This window comes from Oncorhynchus keta, chromosome 22 (assembly GCF_023373465.1).
Source record: "Oncorhynchus keta strain PuntledgeMale-10-30-2019 chromosome 22, Oket_V2, whole genome shotgun sequence".
NCBI lineage: Eukaryota > Metazoa > Chordata > Actinopteri > Salmoniformes > Salmonidae > Oncorhynchus > Oncorhynchus keta.
The window spans coordinates 16,223,077-16,244,076 of record NC_068442.1 but is presented as its reverse complement, the minus strand read 5'-3'; the positions used below and the strand labels follow the sequence as shown (position 1 = coordinate 16,244,076).

The 21,000-nt window shown below is 41.3% G+C and overlaps 1 protein-coding gene across 3 annotated transcripts in view; it reads left to right on the top strand.

Annotated features, from left to right (window-relative positions):
* The window catches only part of LOC118401133 (furin-like), a 169,490-nt gene that overhangs the window by 123,096 nt on the left and 25,394 nt on the right, over window positions 1-21,000 (top strand). For all 3 annotated transcript variants that reach the window (XM_035798402.2, XM_035798401.2, XM_035798400.2), the window contains exons 7-8: window positions 12,372-12,460; window positions 16,745-16,917. In XM_035798402.2, coding sequence (XP_035654295.1) covers window positions 12,372-12,460; window positions 16,745-16,917 — 262 coding nt within the window. The remainder of the gene's footprint in view (window positions 1-12,371; window positions 12,461-16,744; window positions 16,918-21,000) is intronic.

Genomic DNA, 21,000 nt, shown 5'->3' with positions numbered 1-21,000 from the left:
CAGCGGCAGAGCACAAATCCACCAAGTTAGCCAAACATCCCTCCGGCATCAGTCACACACTATAACACACTACATGACCAAATGTATGTGGACACCTTCTCATTCAACATCTCATTCCAAAATCATGAGAATTAATATGGAGTCGGGCCCCCATTTGCTGCCTCCACTCTTCTGGTAACGCTTTCCACTAGATGCTGGAACATTGCTGCAGGGACTTGCTTCAGCCACGAGCATTAGTGAGGTCAGGCACTGATGTTGGGCGATTAGGCCTGGCTCGCAGTCAGCGTTCCAGTTCATCCCAAAGGTGTTCGATGGGGTTGAGTTCAGGGCTGCAGGCCAGTGAAGTTCTTCCATACTGATCTCGACAAACTATTTCTGTATGGACCTCGCTTTGTGCACGGGGGCATTGTCATGCTGAAACAGGAAAGGGCCTTCCCCAAACTGTTGCCACAAAGTTAGAAGCACAGAATCGTCTAGAATGTCACTGTATGCTGTAGTGTTAAGATGTCCCTTCGCTGGAGCTAAGGGGCCTAGCCCGAACCATGAAAAACAGCCTCAGACCATTATTCATCCTCCACCAAACTTTACAGTTGGGCCTATGCATTGGGGCAGGTAGCGTACTCCTGGTATCCGCCAAACCCAGATTCGTCCACCGGACTGCCAGAATGTGAAGCGGGATTCATCATTCCAGAGAACCAGTTTCCACTGTTCCAGAGTCCAATGGCAGCAAGCTTTACACCCCTCCAGCCGATGCGTTGGTATGGCGCATGGTGATCTTAGGCTTGTGTGCGGCTGCTCGGCCATGGAAACCCATTTCATGAAGATCCCCACAAACAGTTATTGTGCTGAAGTTGCTTCCAGAGGCAGTTTGGAACTCGGTAGTGAGTGTTGCAACCGAGGACAGACGATTTTTACACATTTCAGCACTCACCAGTCCCATTCTGTGAGCTTGTGTGGGCTACCACTTCACAAGCCGTTGTTGCTCCGAGACATTTCCACTTCACAATTACAGCACTTACATTTGACCGGGACAGCTCTAGCAGGGTAGAAATTTGATGAACTGACTTGTTGGAAACGTGGTATCCTATGATGGTGCCACGTTGAAAGTCACTGAGCTCTTCAGTAAGGTCATTCTACTGCCAGTGTTTGTCTATGGAGATTGCATGGCTGTGTGATTGATTTTATACACCTGTCAGCATCGGGTGTGGCTGAAATAGCCGAATCCACTAATTTGAAGGGGTGTCCACCATAGTGTCTGGTGCATATTTCAGACCTTTTTGTCTGTGTCTAAAATCAGAACATTCTTTGCGGAAGAGACAAAACAATAACACAAAATGACCACATTACCTCATACCATTCTGAAGTAAAGGGACACGGCAACCAATAGGCTGGAAGAGGTTGTATTAGCCTGAAGGAGAGAGAGATACAAAATATTCCCTCGCTGTCCCCCTCCATCCCTCAGATAAGATAAAGAGGGCACAGTGACCTTGTAGATAGTGTTTAGGCTTTCTTTCTTTGTCTGCCATGGACTACTGCAGGGGTGGCCTTCCAACCCTCTTTCTGGAGAGCTACTTGGGGATGCAGGCTTCTGGGTTTACACTGAGGAGGGGAGGCTGCATGATGGATGCAGCACCTTTATAATTGGTCTTCTTACATGTTTAACACCTAACATGGATTAACTGGAGGACCGAACCCTTCCTTCAGTCATATAGGGAATGTAGCAGGTTGTTCAGTTAACCCCATGACTTAGGAATTGGGTACAATAGGTTCTGTTCAGAGAAGGTGTTATTTTACGAGTACACAGCCTTTGACTTGACAGTCTTGTCTGTTCCATGTTCTGTGTGACACTTTAACCAGTGCATTAAGTACAGAAAAAAGAGAAGGAAGAGAGTGGGTCAATAAAGTGCCTCTAAAATTATTTCCTGAGATTTTTGTTTTGACAAATGTAGAATGAAGATGTCATCTGGTCGTCAGACCCACACTCCTGGGCCTCTTCCACACATGAAGCTGTCATCTGTCTCATCTGAAAGGGGTCCAGTTCAATTACATTCTGCATCTGTGTATTTGTCTGTTTGTGTGTCTGGTAAATTTGGATGGCTACCCTCAAGCAGCCCAAATTTAAAAATGTGAAAGTCCATCCATGGCTTGTACTTTAGTTGTTGGCCGCTATGAGTGTGGTGGATACCCTCCCCGCTTACACATATTTGGCCAAATTACGATTGTGCCAAGATACCCACTGCCACAAATACCATTTTGAGATCCTATGGATGAAATGATGATATCACTGGCAGCCAGGAATAATTGAGGAAAAATGCAGGCCCAGACAGGCCAGTTGCCTCCTAGCTACTGTTCTGGATTGGACCAGTATAGACAGACTCTGGGTTAGTAGGGCTGCTTTCTCTCTTGATGGTGATTAAAAACATGTAGTATGTTGTGCCTTAGGATCCCCCCTTTCTTTAAAATTCAATCTGACTCTCTTAGAAACGAATGCGACACGGGGTTTCTGTCTATGGCAGGGATAAAAATGTGGGTTTGTTTTGTATGTTTGGCCAGCAGCCAGAGGAATATACTGTGTTTGTGGGTGACATGCGCTAGTGTGCACGTTTTTAGTCATGTTCATGAGTTAACTGTCACGTTCAGTGTGTGCATTCTTGCATGGGTATGTGTGATTGTGTGTGCACATTGACAAGTTGACTGTTCTATTCATGGATTGGCTGATAAACATGTTACCAAAGCAACACAACGAACAAGCACAACATCTTAATTGCTAAGATTTAACTTTAATTGCTTCTTTGTGTTCACGGATGGTGTACGACATGTTAGCATATGCTGTGCATGGCATATTGGGGGAAAGGGCAGAGCTGTCAGTGAAGAATAGCCATTTTCATGACAGTGTTATTGCTTATAAATCACTCTAATCCAACGTGTGACAGCCGAGGTCACGCGATAAGTGAAGTGTAGAAAACATCATTTTACTTTTTTCTCTACTTTCCAAGCCTTTGTCACAATTTCTCTTGAGCTGTGCAAAACTTTTCCGTGTTGATTAGTATGAATTGTGAAAGTGTCTTGTGTTGCATTTTTTTCTATACATTATGGGTAAATAGCAGGTGGGAAATGTAATGAATTACAGAGCGACGCTCCAGTGTAATCAGCTTCTCAGCTTGAGATAGAGCACCTACCCTTTTCCTCTGACGCACCAGCAAGGTACTGTGTACTAGGGTTTAATAGCAGGAACCGGGTTTTCCTGCCCAAACCCACTTCTGTATCCTGGGATAAATAACTGTGCGAAAAACTGTAAATTATAATTAATTATTTATATGAACAGCATGAGGTGAAATAGAACTGTTAGATTATATGCAATGTCTAAATCTGGCATCTCCGTGACCTCTCTGCTATCTGCATGATCAATCATCAACGCTCAGGGTGGGAACAGGAAGTGCACCACATTATGCAGCACAATTCGCAATGCATGTGTACAGTATCATGTCATCAGTTGGTTAAAAAAAAGTATTGTGACAGGTACTTTACATTTGCTGCAGCCTATGCTAGAGTAATATTAATGCGCGTCTAATTTACACATCTCCATCTCGCTTTATTTTGTTATTGTAAAGATCTTTTTTTTATTGGAGCTGCAGAGTTTTAAAACAACCTCTATCATTCAAATATCATTCAAATTGAATCCCCAAAAATTCATTAAAAAATGACAGGTTGAAATGTCTTGAGTCAATAAGTATTCATCCCTTTTGTTAGGGCAAGGCTAAATAAGTTCATGAATAAAAATGTGCTTAACAAGTCACATAATAAGTTTAATGGACTCTCTCTGTGCAATAATAGTGTTTAGCAAGATTTTTTAATGACTTTCTCATCTCTGTGGAATGCTGGCCCATGTTGACTCCAATGCTTCCCACAGTTGTGTCAAGTTGGCTGGATGTCCTTTAGTTGGTGGACCATACTTGATGAGCGTGAAAAACCCAGCAGCGTTAGTTCTTGACACAAACCGGTGCGGCTGGCACCTACCACCATACCCTGTTCAAAGGCACTTAAATGTTTTTTCTTTCCCATTCACTCTCTGAATGGCACACACACACAAGAGGGATTGAAGATGGATGCAAGCTTGCTCTTGTTTGCTGAATGTTAAATACAGCAGCCAAAAGAACTTGAGTGGAGTTTAAAAGAAGACCCAAAACCATTCAGTCTTCAGGAAGAGAAGCGAAAGCCTTCTGCATCTTATTCAAGTCCTATATTATTCAAGCATGCCATTACAATGATGAAGATAAGGACAAAACGTATTTATTTTAACTGTTGGAAGGGAGGAAGGAATAAAGCAACAATAAAGAGACAAGGAGGAGGTAATACACACTTCACACAACATTAGGTGAAATATTAGGAAAGGTATATGCGTCCGCCTACTAATTATACAAATGTAAAATAGGTTCTATGATATTTCAACATTTAAATCTAATTCGCTAGCCTATAATTGTAACTTCCACCAGCATTGCATGTTCTCTCCTAGCTTCAAGGTTTGAGCGAGGTGTGTAATTCAAGTCCATATAATACCGTATAATACAATACATTATATAAAATAAAGCTTAGATTCATAAAATAAAAAAATTATACCATGGCATTGTTAAATACTCATTTCTTATTGGCTTGAAGGGCATTCTAGAGCGTGCGTTATTTCGTTCTTATCCCTTGCTTGCCAGTGAGCCAACTACGGCTAACTTAGTCACTTCAAACAGTACAGCCAGAATAACTACAGTAGCTGCATTTGCAGTAGCTGCATTTGCAAAAACAATGAGCTAATGAGGCACGGTTTAGCCTGGTATAGAAAATGTGCTCTCTCGTCAGGACCCTGTTGTTCAGAGGAGCTCCCCAAAAACACACTACATGATCAAAAGTATGTGGTTGTTACGGTGACCGTATTACCGCCACACCAGCGGTCACGAGTCGTGACGGCAGTCAAATTCCACATGACCGTTTAGTCACGATAATTAGGCTTCTCCAAGCTCTGATGCTGCTGATGGTCATTAGTAGCCTACCAAACTTGCTAACTGCCTGTTACTCAGCACTCTATTGTCCCTCAAATCACTCTGACATCAATGCAAATGTAATCCAAACAAACACTTCATGAGAGCCCATTAGCTCATGTTGCGCAACATTTCTATAGGCTATGCAATTGCGTGAGAAAACAGATTGATGGACTCTATTAAAAAGAGGAGGATCCCATCAGCTTTACAACAGGTATAGTCTACAGTATAGTCTACCTGGCTGGTATGAAAATGAACCATGGGAAAAGTGTCCTCCATTCGCTATTTTCCACTGCCCCTGTTTTGAGACAGGTGCATGATAATGGTCCATTCTAAATCAAAACAAATAATAAACATATAGTATTTAATATATGTAAAGACAGGATTAAATCAAGAACTGTGTGATGGGTGACAATAATAGAGCTTGTGAATGATGCCCAGCTTCAGGCAAGAAACAGCACATGCTTTTTTTGTGACTTTTTAAAATTATAGTCGCACACCTAGCCCATAGGCCTATATATTTTGATAGTTTTTTTTTAAAAGACAGTCAGGAGCAAAAGGTTTAAAATGGTTGTTTTTAATTCATTGAAGAAAAAGAAAAAATATATATATTGGAATGGAATATAACTAATATTAAATAACATTAGAATATAACATTTAATAACAATAACTTAACAAATTAATTGATGTGGCAACTCTCTTAACTATTCTAATTTGTACAAAGTTATCCCCAATAAAATTAGAGCACAACTCATGAGCCTCCTACACTGCTCACACCTAATCCAGTCCCCACCTGTGACTGAAAACAGGAGGAGAGATGCCAATTGAAAAGCTCTCTTAAAAACGTAGCTATCTAGCTATGTGACATAAAATGCTGTGTAAAATAACTAAAAGGCTATAAAGTAACATTAATTGTAAAGCTATCAGTGCCTAGTGGACTGCTAGTAAAGTTGCTAGCTAGCAAGCTAGCATAAACTAGCGCTAATTGGGCTAGGCAATATCTAAATGACAGGTGGAAACACATTCAAATCAAATGTTTTGTCACAAGCGCAGGGTACTGTGAAATGCTTACTTACAAGCCTTTAACCAACAATGCAGTTCAAGAAATAGAGTTAAGAAAATATTTACTAAATAAACTAAAGTAAAAATCTAATAAAAAGTAACAATAAGAAGGGGGTACAGGGGGTACCGGTACCGAGTCAATGTGCGGGAGTACAGGTCAGTCGTGGTCATTTGTACATGTAGTTAGGGATAAAGTGACTATGCATAGATGATAAACAGCAAGTAGCATAAGTGTAAAAACAAAAGTAAATGTAAATAGTCTGGGTGGCCATTTGATAAATTGTTCAGCAGTCTAATAGCTTGGGGATAGAAGCTGTTAAGGAGCCTTTTGGACCTCGACCTGGTGCTCCGGTACCGCTTGCATTCATAACCCTAATAGCGGGGCTGGGGGGCAGTTACCCCAGAGGGCTAGTTATACCCATCCGCAGCGCTTGAGTTTCAAGTTTGGGGAAGATCATTTTCATCATAAAAATGCACCTCTATAATAAAAGCACTACATGCATTATCACATTTGTGGTCACTTTTTAGAATGGTGTTTTCCTGCTAATGGAACATTTGCGCTTATAGCCTAATGCCGTGTGCACATTGCTGTGCTTATAATGTGAAGAAATAGCCTAATGGTTTATTAACATTTTAAGCTAAACGTTCTCATCTGTTGCGTCAGGCTCATTGCTTAAGAGGTTTTTTGATGCTAGTGGTTGTATTGATTTGGGATCTATCGCATCCAACAAACATATGTATTTCTCATATAGAATAGGTCTACTTTTGTACTATGGGGGATAATAGATTGACATATGCTAATGCATTTGCTGTTCGTTAGAGCTACTCATCTTGTTGGCTGACGAAAAGTAAATGTGGACTGTTCTTCCAATATAATTTTTTTTTGTACCTTTTTTATTTAACTGGGCAAGTCAGTTAAGAACAAATCCTTATTTACAATGACGGCCTACCCCAGCCAAACCCTCCCCTAACCCGGACGACGCTGGGCCAATTGTGCGCAGCCACAATGGGGCTCCCGTTCATGGCCGGTTGTGATACAGCCCGGGATCGAACCCGGGTCTGTAGCGACACAGACCACTGTGCCACTCGGTCATATCTTCAATGTGTGCACCGGAATTGGATAAGGACACATGCAGTTGTGTCCCCGATGTGTCTGACTTCACTTATAGCCTGTGAGAAAGACCCGATCACGTGATGGAGAGCCATGTGAATGAGAGGTGCTTCGGCGCGCAGCCGGGAGAAGGGAATTATAGTTATTATATTCAGCCCAAGTGCACAACGGCCACTAGCTGCAAAATACATGGATTTTTTTAGGGGGCATTGTGGCCACACAAAGGGGATGCAGCCGGGAAATTCAAGGCATTATCAAGTGCTTGTCAAATTGTGAATGAGTGACTGATGTAGTGTGTTCAGCCTGCGCAAAAAAAAAAGAAAGCAGAGCTCATGCCTTTCTTGCAACTTTTTTCAAATCATCATTAGAGTTGGATCATGCAGCCTTAGAATGTATTAAAACCTCTTGATACTACCCATCCCAGATCCGGGAGCGTAAACATCGACTGACACTAATTAGCATAACGCAACGGACATAAATATTACTCGAAAATATTCCTATTCATGAAAATCACAAGTGAAATATATTGAAACACAGCTTAGCCTTTTGTTAATCACCCTGTCATCTCAGATTTTCAAAATATGTTTTACAGCCAAAGCAAGACAAGCATTTGTGTAAGTTTATCGATAGCCTAGCATAGCATTATGTCCAGCGAGCAGCAGGTAACTTGGTCACGAAAACCAGAAAAGCAATCAAATTAAATAGTTTACCTTTGATGAGCTTCAGATGTTTTCACTCACGAGACTCCCAGTTTGATAGCAAATGTTCCTTTTTTCCAAAAATATTATTTTTGTAGGCGAGATAGCTTTGTTTTGTTCCAAATTAGCTCCATAATATCGACAGAAACATGGCAAACGTTGATTATAATCAATCCTCAAGGTGTTTTTCAAATATCTATTCGATAATATATCCACCGGGACAATTGGTTTTTCAGTAGGAGCAAAAGGAAAAATGGCTACCTCTGTATTTTACGCGAGAATCACTCTGAGAGCCATCAGGTGACCACTTCCACAATGTAGCCGCTTACGGGTATTCTTCAACATATAGGCGTAAAACTACGTCACAATGCTGTAGACACCTTGGGGAATTACGTAGAAAAAGTAATCTGGTTGATAGCCCATTCACTGCTCAATAGGGACGCATCGGAACGCAGAAATGTCAAAACATGAGTCACTTCCGGATTGGATTTTTCTCAGGCTTTCGCCTGCAATATCAGTTCTGTTATATTCACAATATTTTTACAGTTTTTGAAACTTTAGAGTGTTTTCTATCCTAATCTGTCAATTATATGCATATTCTAGCATCTTGTCCTGACAACATATCCCGTTTACTTTGGGAACGTTATTTTTCCAAAAATGAAAATACTGCCCCCTTGTTACAGGAAGTTAAAAATCAAAACATATAGCTCAACATTTGTATCACAACTAAAGTTACTTAAATAACTAAAAATGAAGCATGATTCTTTGTTAACCGCTCAACATTCCCTCAAATCATTTAGAGAAAATATCCTTTCTATTTTATTCAGCTGTGTTCAATTGTATTCTTCATAATATAAAATAGAATTCTAAGCAAATCTTGTCTGCTAAATGAACTAGTGTAGCCCACAGCCATATGCCATAGCCAGATCAGGGCCTAACATAAGTAAATCTCAGAGTATGCTATTCTGTTCTTCTGAAATAGCCTACATTTTCTTCATATATTACATGGATTTATTAGACTTTTTCAAATGTAGATGTTCCAAATGTTTACATCAAAGGGTTGAAGGCTATGCATGAAAGCCAGGAGATGCTAAATATGTTTATGTTAATAATGGTAAATTACCATGAGACTGACAGTTATTTACTTGACAATCACTCGCTGACAAAATTTCATGACCACCATATCCCTAGTTGATCCTAAGATGTTTCCACTTCACAATATCAGCACTTATTGGCAGCTCAAGCAGGGCAGAAATTTGACAAACTGACTTGTGCGACGGTGCCACGTTGAAAGTCACTGAGCTCTTCAGTAAGACCATTCTACTTCCAATGTTTGTCTATGGAGGTGGCATGGCCTTGTGCTCGATTTCATACACCTGTCAGCAACGGATGTGGCTCAAATTGCCGAATCCACTCATTTGAAGGGCTGTATATATATATTTTGTATATGTAGTGGAGTTGCTAAAGCAAGTGCATGTCTCTCTTCTTAGGTGTGTGCGTATACTTGTGTGTGTTCAAGTTATATAGGTCACGTGTAAGTACAGTGAAATGCTTAACTTGCAAGTCCTACAAAACAGTGCAGTATTCAATATCAAGATAGTGTAACTCATAAGAACTAAAGACCAAGAGAAATAAGAGAGGAAGCTATATCCTATATCCAGGGTCAGTGCCAGTACCAAATTAACAATGTGCAGGGATTATCAATACTGGAGTATTTGAAGTAGGGATTAGTACAAAGTGAGTGGTAGAAATACTAATGGTAATGGCAATCAATAATTAATGAACAGCAGCTTAGTGGTAGTAATAAATCTAATCAATAATATTTTTAGCAGCAGCCTAGGTGTGAGGGATAGCAGTAGTTGTTAGCTATTTAACAGTCTTATGGCCAGAGGATAGAAGCTGTTAAGGAGTCTGTTGGTCTGAGACTTGATGCATCGGTACCACCTGCCGGACGGGAGCATGGAGAACAGTCCATGTTTCGGGTGGCTGGAGTGTTTGGAAATGTTTCGGGCCTTTCTCTGACACCGCCTGGCATGTATGTCCTGGATGGCTGGGAGTTAACCTCAGTGATGCACTAGTCCGTCTGCACCACCCTCTCTAGGGTCTTCCGGTCGAGGGCAGTGCATTTGCCATACCAGACGGTGATACAACCAGTCAGGATGCTCTCGATGTTGCAGCTGTAAAAGTTGCTAAGGACCTGAGGGGCCATGCGAAAAAATGTCAGCCTCCCGAAGGCCAATAGGCACTGCCATGCCTTCTTCACGACTGTGCTGATGTGAAAGAACCATGTGTGATGTGGACACCGAGGTACTTGAAGCTCTTGACTCTCTCCACTGCGGCCCCCGTCGATGTGGATGGGGGTGTGCACCCGCCCCTGTTTCCTGTAGTCCACCATCAGCTCCTTGGTCTTACTGACATTGAGGGAGAGGTTGTTGTCCTGGCACGACATTGCCAGGTCTCTGACCTCCCGTTGGTGATCAGGCCTACCACTGTTGTGTCTTCAGCAAACTTGATGATGGAGTCGGAGTCGTCGGTGGAGGGAACTATGGTGTTGAATGCTGAACTGTAGTCAAACAGCATCCTTACATAGGTATTCTTCTTTTCTAGGTGGGAGAGGACAGTGTGGAGTGTGATTGTGTTGTCTGTGGATCTGTTGGGGAGGTATGCAAATTAGAGTGGGTCTGGGATGATGGAGTTGAGGTATGCCATGACCAGCCTTTCAAAGCACTTCATTATTACAGATGTGAGTGTTAGAGGGCGGTAGTCATTGTTGCAGGATGCCTTAAGAGTTTTTGGGAACAGGAATACTCGTAGTCAGCTTGATATGTGGGGATCACAGGTAGAAAATGTCCTTCAAGATGCCTGCCAGCTGGTCTTCACATGCCCTGAGGACACGCCTTGGAATACTGTCTGGCCCTGCGGCCTTACAAGTGTGTTTGTGTACGTACGTGCTGCATGCGTGCTTGTGTGATGCCCAACAGCATGCCAGCAGCAAGGTAGAACTGAGAGGTGTGATGAACCTGCCGTCCTGAGATCGCCTGTCTCTATCTCTTTACACAAGGCAATACTGCTTATAATCATTGATGAAGGTCACAGTAAATAATTCAGACATATCAATAGTATCCCATATTTCTCTCTGTTGGCCTGCGTCCAGTGACCGTCCATCATAGTTTTAGACAGTGCCATGTCTTTCAGTTTTATCTCCACATTTGACAAGGTAGCAGGTCCGGTGAACAGGTCAGAGTTCCATAGCCACAGGCAGAACAGTTGGCTCTCAGTGTTTTTCGTCTATTCGTTGGTGTGCTGATTAGGCTTGGGCGGTATCCATATTTTTACATTATGGGATTTATGGTATTACCAGCATAGCACACAAGTTAGCGCTAAAAATGCAACATCAAAAAAAGCCCAATGGTGTGCTAACAAATGCTAACAATGCTAAGAATGCTAACGAAATTAGCACAAGTAATAGCGACATCACATAGACGAAAACTAACAAACTAGTTGTGATGCTGCTTTTCCTTCAGAAAAGCGTGCATGTGTACATGGGAGGGGAGAAAATTGAGGGGGGAGAAGGGGGGAAAAAAGGAGTCAGAAAAAAAATCATAGTATGAATGGCAGCTGTACAGAACTCATCCAGAGCTGTTTGACTTCTGAAACAGGGTAGAAAGCCGTTATAAGATATCTGATGGCAAACATTTAGTAGTAAATTGCATACAAATGTTGTCACCTCATGTTCGTCGCACAACAGCGACTCGCCAATAGATATAGAACGCTATGGACTCAACAGCTCCCGCTTTCTCCCATTGCACAATTTACAAACAAACACGTGGTTGGCTCAACTGTTCTGAGGAACTACAGTAAGCTTCATAATGTAAAATAATGTGACAGGTGAAATTATGATCGCAATCTGCTTTATCTTCTAGCGTATTGCACAAGTTGACTGCAGTTATTAACTTAATTAAAGTAGCTACTGATATTCAGATTTATTGAAACTTAAATTAAATAGTTTGGACGGTATTACGGTATTGAAAAATTACAGTATTTTTCCAAATACCCCGGTATACGTTATATATACGGTATACCGCCCAAGCCTAGTGCTGCTGTGTATTTTTAGCAGCCGTTCTAGAAGTTATTTTATTTTATTTTTTTAATTTTACCTTTTTTTAACCAGGCAAGTCAGTTAAGAACACATTCTTATTTTCAATGACGGCCTGGGAACAGTGGGTTTACTGCCTGTTCAGGGGCAGAACGACAGATTTGTACCTTGTCAGCTCGGGGGTTTGAACTCGCAACCTTCCGGTTACTAGTCCAACGCTCTAACCACTAGGCTTAGCTGCCGCCCCTTTTTGAAGATCCCTGCGCGGTTCAGGGTGGTTGCTATGAGGAATGAGTGTTTTTGTTAATGAATCCTAACTTCTCTTGTTCTCTCTTTCTCTCTACCTCTCTCGCTCTCTCTCTCTCTCTCTCATCTAGACATGGAACACGGTGTGCTGGTGAGGTTGCTGCGGCTGCCAACAACGATGTTTGTGGGGTGGGCGTGGCCTACAACGCCAAAATTGGAGGTGACTGAGGCATGCTCTGCCAATAGCTAATTGTGATTGGTTGACTAGGGTCTGCTGTCAGTTGAACCGGAGTCAATTTCAGTAGAGCACATCGTAGCGATCTCTATACTTGCTAGCTGCCTCTTCTGAATATTTACAAACTTTTGTCTCTAATCTTTTGTCAAAACCAAGTAATTGAATCAGTCTAATGGACTATATCAAGCAACTGTCTGGCCTTTACCAACTTGTGTCCCTAAGCACTCTATCAAAGACAAGCAGCCAACAGTGGAGCCTTGAGAGGAGTCCCTAGCAGTCAGCCATAACTCTCCTACTCCTCCTAGCATGCTGCCTGGTCTAGCAGCTCAGTGTGTGTGTGTTCTCCTGCTGGGCCGTTCCTAATTACTGTGCAGTGTGTGGCTGCGTTGACCCCACCCCCAAAGACACACACACACACTCATCTCCCACAGCTCACAGCTTTTAGATAGGAGTCAGTGAACACAGCTGGATGGAAAGTAACCCAGCAGTGTCTCTCCATGGGATTCTAACCTCCTGCCCATTTTTAAAATGTTATGTAACTAGGCAAGTCAGTTAAGAACAAATTATTATTCACAATGATGGTCTGGGAATAGTGGGTTTAACTGCCTTGTTGTTTTTTTTATTTTAATTTGATTGTTTTTTTTTTTACCTTTATTTAACTAGGCAAGTCAGTTAAGAACAAATTCTTATTTTCAATGACAGCCTAGGTACAGTGGGTTAATTGCCTGTTCAGGGGCAGAACGACAGATTTGTACCTTGTCAGCTTGGGGATTTGAACTTGCAACCTTTCGGTTACTGGTCCAACTCTCTAACCACTAGGCTACCCTGCTGCCCCATGACACTAATGATTATGATGATGATTGTTATAGCGGCATTAATGTGTTAGCTACTGCAGGATTCAAGACATTACCATTCATATTTACCTGACCCCAATTCATCTTTCAAACGCCATTTCAAACGCTTTTATCCAGACTGATTGCTCCATACACACGCAATCAATTTGTGTCTCTCTGCAGGGCCTGTTTTTTTTTATTTAATTTATTTTAATTTGATTTTTTTCACCTTTATTTAACCAGGTATGTTTTCTAGAGTGTGTAATTTAAGTCTTTGGTTTATCATCTGTCTCTGAGATACAGCAGATAACCTGTGGTTAGCTAGTCAGGTACCATTGCAGTGTAGGACTTATTTGACGATGGCTCATTTCACGCATTCTGCTACCATTACTGTTCAGAACACTGATCTGAGGCGGTCCACATCAAAGCTGCAGACAGGCCCCTGTCACAAAGAGCAAGTTTTTCCATCCCAAGATCTTAAATAAAACAATTACTATAGTAAGTGCTAGGTAAGTAACGATTCACCAATATGCATCCTCTAGTTCAAATATATAAGTTATGAGTGCATCAGTCTGTGGGTACTCCAAACCGATCCAAATGCATGAGCATGCATCGGTCAGAAAATCGATTCAAACATTACGATTCACCGTTTCACAAATGTTTATTGCTCAAATTACTTGCTTTCTACCTTCCAAAAATACCTCTCATCTTTTGTGACAACTGCGTCCTCTCCTTCAGTGTCGAACTAAGCATGTAATTATGTTGACAGTCATTAATCTGCAAGTCATTTGGCATGCCAAACAACCCGAGGCAATATCAGTAGCGTAGTCAAACTGTGCGCACTGGCCAAGGAGAGGTAGGCCTATTCCTGATCTGGCACATCTGCGCTTCAGCATTCAAATGTTTATAAAATGGGTTGCTCAATATTAGGCTTTATTAGTTGAGTGACAACCAATGTAATTTGCTAAGTTATTTTTATCAAATGTTCTGTTGAAAACAGAACAACAGCAAAGGACCTTGTGAAGATGCAGGAGGAAAAAGGTACAAAAGTATTTATATCCACAGTTAAACGATTCCTATATCGATATAACCTGAAAGGCTGCTCAGCAAGGAAGAAGCCACTGCTCCAAAACCGCCATAAAAAAGCCTGACTACGGTTTGCAAATGCACATGGGGTCAAAGATCATACTTTTTGGTCTGATGAAACAAAAATAGAACTGTTTGGTCGTAATGACCATCGTTATGTTTGGAGGAAAAAGAGGGAGGCTTGCAAACCGAAGAACACCATCCCAACCGTGAGGCACAGGGGTGGGAGCATCATGTTGTGGGGGTGCTTTGCTGCAGGAGGGGCTGGTGCACTTCACAAAATAGATGGCATCATGAGGTCGGAAAATTGTGGATATATTGAAGCAACATCTCAAGACATCAGTCAGGAAGTTAAAGCTTGGTCGCAAATGGGTCTTCCAACTGGACAATGACCCCAAGCATACTTCCAAAGTTGTGGCAAAATGGCAACAAACAACAAACAACAAAGTCAAGGTATTGGAGTGGCCATCACAAAGCCCTGACCTCAATCTTATAGAACATTTGTGGGCAGAAATGAAAAAGTTTGTGCGAGCAAGGAGGCTTACAAACTTGACTCAGTTACACCAGCTCTGTCAGGAGGAATGGGCCAAAATTCACCCAACTTATTGTGGGAAGCTTGTGGAAGGCCCCCGAAAAACCTTTGATCCAAGTCAAACAATTTAAAGACAATGTTACCAAATACTAATTGAGTGTATGTAAACTTCTGACCCACTGGGAATGTGATGAAAGAAATAAAAGCTGAAATATATAATTCTCTCTACTATTATTCTGACACTTTACATTCTTAAAATAAAGTGGTGATCCTAAGTGACCTAAGACTGGGAATTTTACTAAGATTAAATGTCAGGAATTGTGTAAACTGAGTTTGAATGTATTTGGCTAAAGTGTATGTAAACTTCCGACTTCAACTGGGTGTGGCTTGTCAAGCACATCTTTACCCCTGAACTTATTTAAGCTTGCCATAACAAAGGGGTAGAATACTTATTGACTAAAGACATTTCAGCTTTTAATTTTTAATTAATTTCTAACAACATATTTCCACTTTTACACTGTGGTATTGTGTGTCGGCCAGTGACACAAAATCTCAATTTAATACATTTTAAATTCAGGCTGTAATACAACAAAATGTTGAAATTTCAAGGGGTGTGACTACTTTCTGGAGGCACTGCATCTAGATTCAATTTGAATCGTCTTGAAAGGGTAAGATGCACATCCCTAGTAAGTGCCTATTGAGTGTCAATTAAAGTACAGGGTTGATGATTTCATTAAATCAGCCATGAATCCCCCTGTGACAGGGGGAATGGAAGCTTAATATGTGCTGCAGGTAGGGGATATTGAATGCAAGCTTTAAAAATATGTTGTTAAAACATTTCTAGCCTGCTTCCTACCACAAAACACCAGAAAATGGCCAGAAACCTGCTTTTACGTTATGTTTTGACTATTAGATGTTCAAAATTTATTTTGAAAAAAATATTTTAAAATGAATAGTTTCATCATATTAAAACGAGAGTTCACGTAACAGGATTAACTTTAAAATGAGAGACAAACTAATCACATTAAATAAATAATAATCTTCAGAAATTATATTGCGAAAGCAACGAAGGCTTTATGATGAAGACATTTTGCAGTTAAAATCTTCCTAGAAGTCACAGAGGATACAGAGGGACTAATTTTGACAATTTAGCAAGTCTTTATTCATATACAAATTTGGATTTATTGAATTCTCTATGTGGTCTATATTAAAGGGCACTTTATTTAATATAACTGGCTTTTCAAATTCAATATTGGTGCACAATTTCTACTTAAAAAATAAGGCACTCATTTCAATGAATGACCCTGCTACTGGGCCAGTTGGTTTCCCTCAGGTCACAGACACTGTTGGAGGCACTGTAAAAACCCTAAAACCCTCCCGCACTTGTTCGTCAGAAGGAATGTTCTGCCCATATTGTGTTGTTTGCGAGATGTATGTTTTCCTACCTGGTTGTTTAATGAAGGAGAAGGTATTGACTCTTGTTTTAATGGCCAGCTGTGCTTTTTTATAGTCACAACAGTAAAAATTGTGTGCGTGTGAGTAAGTGAGCACACTTCTGCATGCTTGTGTCTGAGAGTACAATTGCTCATCACATCTGACAAGAGTGACAGGCTCATAAGCCCTTTGTCTCCCCAGTGTGTTTGTCAATATGACAGCCAGACACAAAAGGCTTTGTATCCCAACTGCATCATGTTTATAGCACCCTACCTCTTCACCGCTCATGCTGTCTCTCTGACACAATGTTCCTCTGTCTCTCTCTTTCTGTCACCTCTCTTTCTCCCTTCGATCTGTGTACTGACCTTGCGTGTGTGTGTTCAGGTGTGCGTATGCTGGATGGAGAGGTGACAGATGTGGTGGAGGCCCACTCCCTCAGCCTCAACTCGCAGCACATCCACATCTACAGCGCCAGCTGGGGCCCAGAGGATGATGGGAAGACGGTAGACGGCCCCGCCAAGCTGGCCAAGGAGGCATTCCTCCGAGGAGTCACTGAGGTCAGTCAGTGGAGCTAATTCATTACTGGAGCACACATGGTTTATGATGCATACCTACCTAGGGTTGTTGCCATGACCTTATTATTGCCACACCAGCATTCACGAGTCGTGACCGCAGAAATATTCTGTGACCCCTGAGTCACGGTAATCTCCTTTTATGCACTCTGGACATGCTTTGGTAGTACCCAACTTGCTAACGACCATTAGGTCGTTAATGGCCTGGTACTCAGGGCTCTATTGTCTCTCAACCGCTCTGACATCAATGCAAATACAATCGAAATTCACATCAAACACTTATCATCAAAACAGTAGGCCTATCATACTTTTACAACTCACCTCACTGTGATGATCAATTTGAAGAAAGAAGTTCAACAGCAGGTTGAAACAGTGTAAAACATGGTTGTTGTGGATGTTGTTTCAAAGCCTAACACAACGAAATGGACAGCGCTTTCTAAGGTGATGATTATTTCAAGACTCCCATGAGCAGATTAGAGTTTATGAGCCTAAGCCCCCCCCCTCACATTTTTTAAAATAAATATAAAAAGTATGATTGTGCCATTATACAGTACATATCTGCTTTACTCCTTTATCAAGCGCGCAGATAGGCTGTCAACAGTTTAGTGAAATATGTTTAGGTGCGTAAACATGTTACTATCGATGTTGGAGAGCCCATGGCATACAGAGTTTGGACGGAATATCACCTGTTGGGCAACGAGAGCATGCTCCTCAAACAGTGGTTGATGCATGGAGTGAAATAAGTGTTCTTATAATTATTTTTCAGCTGCTCATATTAAGAACATGCTCCACTATAAACCTGAAGTAGCTGACAAAACAGACCGATGGGAAACCATGCAGCCTTCATTCACTATTCAAGTTCCTGCCCGTTTGATAATGGGTCATTCTAAATCTAAACTATTTTGACATATTAGTAAAAACAAAATTACATTGAGAGTAGTCTGATGGGTGAAAATATGATCACTTGATGAGAGAACAGCTGTGTAGCCTGAGGCAAGAAACTGAGCTCAAGCTTTTATTTCTACTTTCTCAAATCATCAATAGTCTATAGTCACATCATGCAGCCCATATGTTTTGATTTCTAAGACATTCTAAGGTTTGTATCACTCACAAGTTGCCAAATAACTCTAAATCTAGCATATAGGACCTGTTTCAAATGACCACTTTTACGCTCAACATAGCCACTTCATACGCTCTCTCGCTCCATAATGGGAAAAATATCCTTTCTATTTTATTCAGCTAAGTTAAATTGTATTCTTCTTATTACAAAATAAAATAGTGTCATGGGGACTTATAAGCATATCTTTTCAGCTAAATTAACAAACCTACGGCATAGAGCATATGTAGATAACATAGGCCAACTCATTATGTTCCTCTTAAATACCTTTTCTTCATATTATGTTTCTTTAGACCTGACCAAAATAAATAATGCATTTCATGTGATGGTGTATATTAAATGGTTCATTAGACTTATTTTCAAATGTATGCTGAACAAAAATATAAATGCAACATGCAACAATTTCAATGATTTTACTGAGTTAAAGTTCATAGGAAATCAGTCAATTGAAATAAATGAATTTGGCCCTAATCTATGAATTTCACATTACTGGGCAGTGGTGCAGCCATCCTCTTGGGAGCCAGACCCACCTACTGGGGAGCCAGCCCCAGCCAATTGGAATGAGTTTTTTCCCACAAATTGGCGTTATTACAGACGTACATACTCCTCAGTTTCATTGGCTGTCTGAGTGGCTGGTCTCAGACAATCCCGCAGGTGAACAAGCCGGATGTGGAGGTCCTGGGCTGGCGTGGTTACATGTGGTCTGTGGTTGTGAGGTCGGTTGGACGTACTACCAATGTCTCTAATATAACATTGGAGGCGGCTTATGGGATGAAATTAACTTTCAATTCTCTGGCAACAGCTCTGGTGGACATTCCTGCTGTCAGCATACCAAACTTGAGAGATCTGTGGCAGTGTTGTGTTACAAAACTGCACATTTTATCTCACTGTTCCTAGGCCGTCATTGAAAAGAAGAATTTGTTCTTAAATAAAGGTTAAAAAAAATTAAAAAGTTGAGTGCAGTGACACTTCCCATTCAACCCGACAAAGCTTGAGAGGATCTGCAGAGGAACTCCCCAAATACAGTTGTGTCAAGCCTGTAGCGTCATAACCATGAAGACTCAAGGCTGTAATCGCTGCCATAGGTACTTCAACAATTACTTGTTTTTTTGCTTTGTGGTTATAGGGTATTGTGTATAGAATGATGAGGGGAAAAATAAGGCTGTTACGTAACAAAAATGTAAAATGTCAAGGGGTCTGAACGTTATGTTCTACTTTCTGAATGCGCTGTAGCTTCCTCACTTATTCCTTATTTCTCATGTTATTTTTTATTAGTTATAATATTTTGATATTGAATACTGCACTGTTGGGTGGGGCTTGAAAGTTAAGCATTTCACTGTACATGTCCATGTGACAAATAAAAGTTGAAAGTTGAACTTGAACTCTGGGTTTCAAAGTGCGAGCTGCGCAAGTGATTTAGGCCAAACAAGGAGGTGAGTTCGGGATATCGGAAAGTATGCATCTTGAAATAGTTTTCACATAACTTTAAATATCTGAACTCAGAATCAATTGGGCTACCCAAAAATAAAATTGGCACTGTGATAGAACATTTATTTTGATTGACGATTTTCAGAATTTTAATACAGCTGTGGCATGCTCTCTCTCTACCCACGCCCCTTTCAAGTCCTATTTTGTTGCACAGTGTTTCCAGTCTTTAAATGCAGTAGCAATTGAGCCTGGGGACAAGTTTACAGAACACCCAATACATTACCCATGTCATTCAGATCTCGTGTAATCCCAGCCTACACACACACGCACACCCTCTGGCAAAGATTTCCAGCTGGCAGGCAGACGCTGGAATGAGTTTGAGTGACAGAGTTAGGGCTTTGCATAGGCGCTTTGTTGTGACTTTTGTGGGACTAAAGTTTAAAATAACATTATTAACCGGTTCCCATGCTTTAAAAATAAGTTCTGTTCCGGAACAGTATAGATCACATTAGGTTCAGGTTCTGTTCCTCAAATCATTTTGTTATTTTTCAGTTCTGTTCCCTGAACCGGTTCCAACCCTTGGTGCAGACTCTAGCGCAGTGGAAGTTTCTACTTATTGTTCACCCGTCTTGGAATACCTGATGATCAAATACTGACCCTTCTACCTCCCGAGAGGTAGAAGGGTTGGGTAGAAGGGTTTTCTTTGTTATCGTGACTGCTGAATATATTCCACCTCAGGACAACAACAACAAGCTGGCACTTAATGAATTGTACGAGGCAATAAACAAGCAGGAAACCATTCACCCAGAGGCTGCTTTTCTTTTTGCTGGCAATTTTAATTCCACGTTACTAAGACACGTGATGCCCACCTGTAGCACGTGCTCCAGCAGGTAGGTATATTGCACTGATCATCCCCAAAGCCAACACTTCCTTTGGCCACCTTCCAGTTCTCTGCTGCAAATGACTGGAACGAATTTTAAAAATCTCTGAAGCTGGAGTCTTATACTCTAACTTTAAGCATCAGCTGTCTGAGCTGCTTACCGATCACTGCTTTGCTTTATCTTGGCCAGATCGCAGTTGTAAATGAGAACTTGTTCTCAACTGGCCTACCTTGTTAAATAAAGGTGAAATAAAAAAATAAAAAAACGTATCAACACATCTCCTTCTCCACAGGGGCTGATAAAGTCCTAGACCACTGTTACTCAACCCACAAACAAGCATACAAGACCCTCCCCCGTCCCCCCTTTGGCAAATCAGATCATGTCTCTATACTCCTGCATCCTGCTTACAGGTTCAGAGGCTATGTTGCAGGACTGCTTTGCTAGCGCTGACTGGAATATGTTTTTCCTGCTGATACCATCGGCACGCTAACCACCTCCATCTCATGCTTCATCAGGAAATACATTGCAGACGTTGTCTCCACAGTGAAGATTCACTGCTTCCCCAATCAAAAACACCGGATTAACACTGACATATGCGCTAAACTAAAGGACAGAGCTACCGCACACAGGGCTATTGCAGCT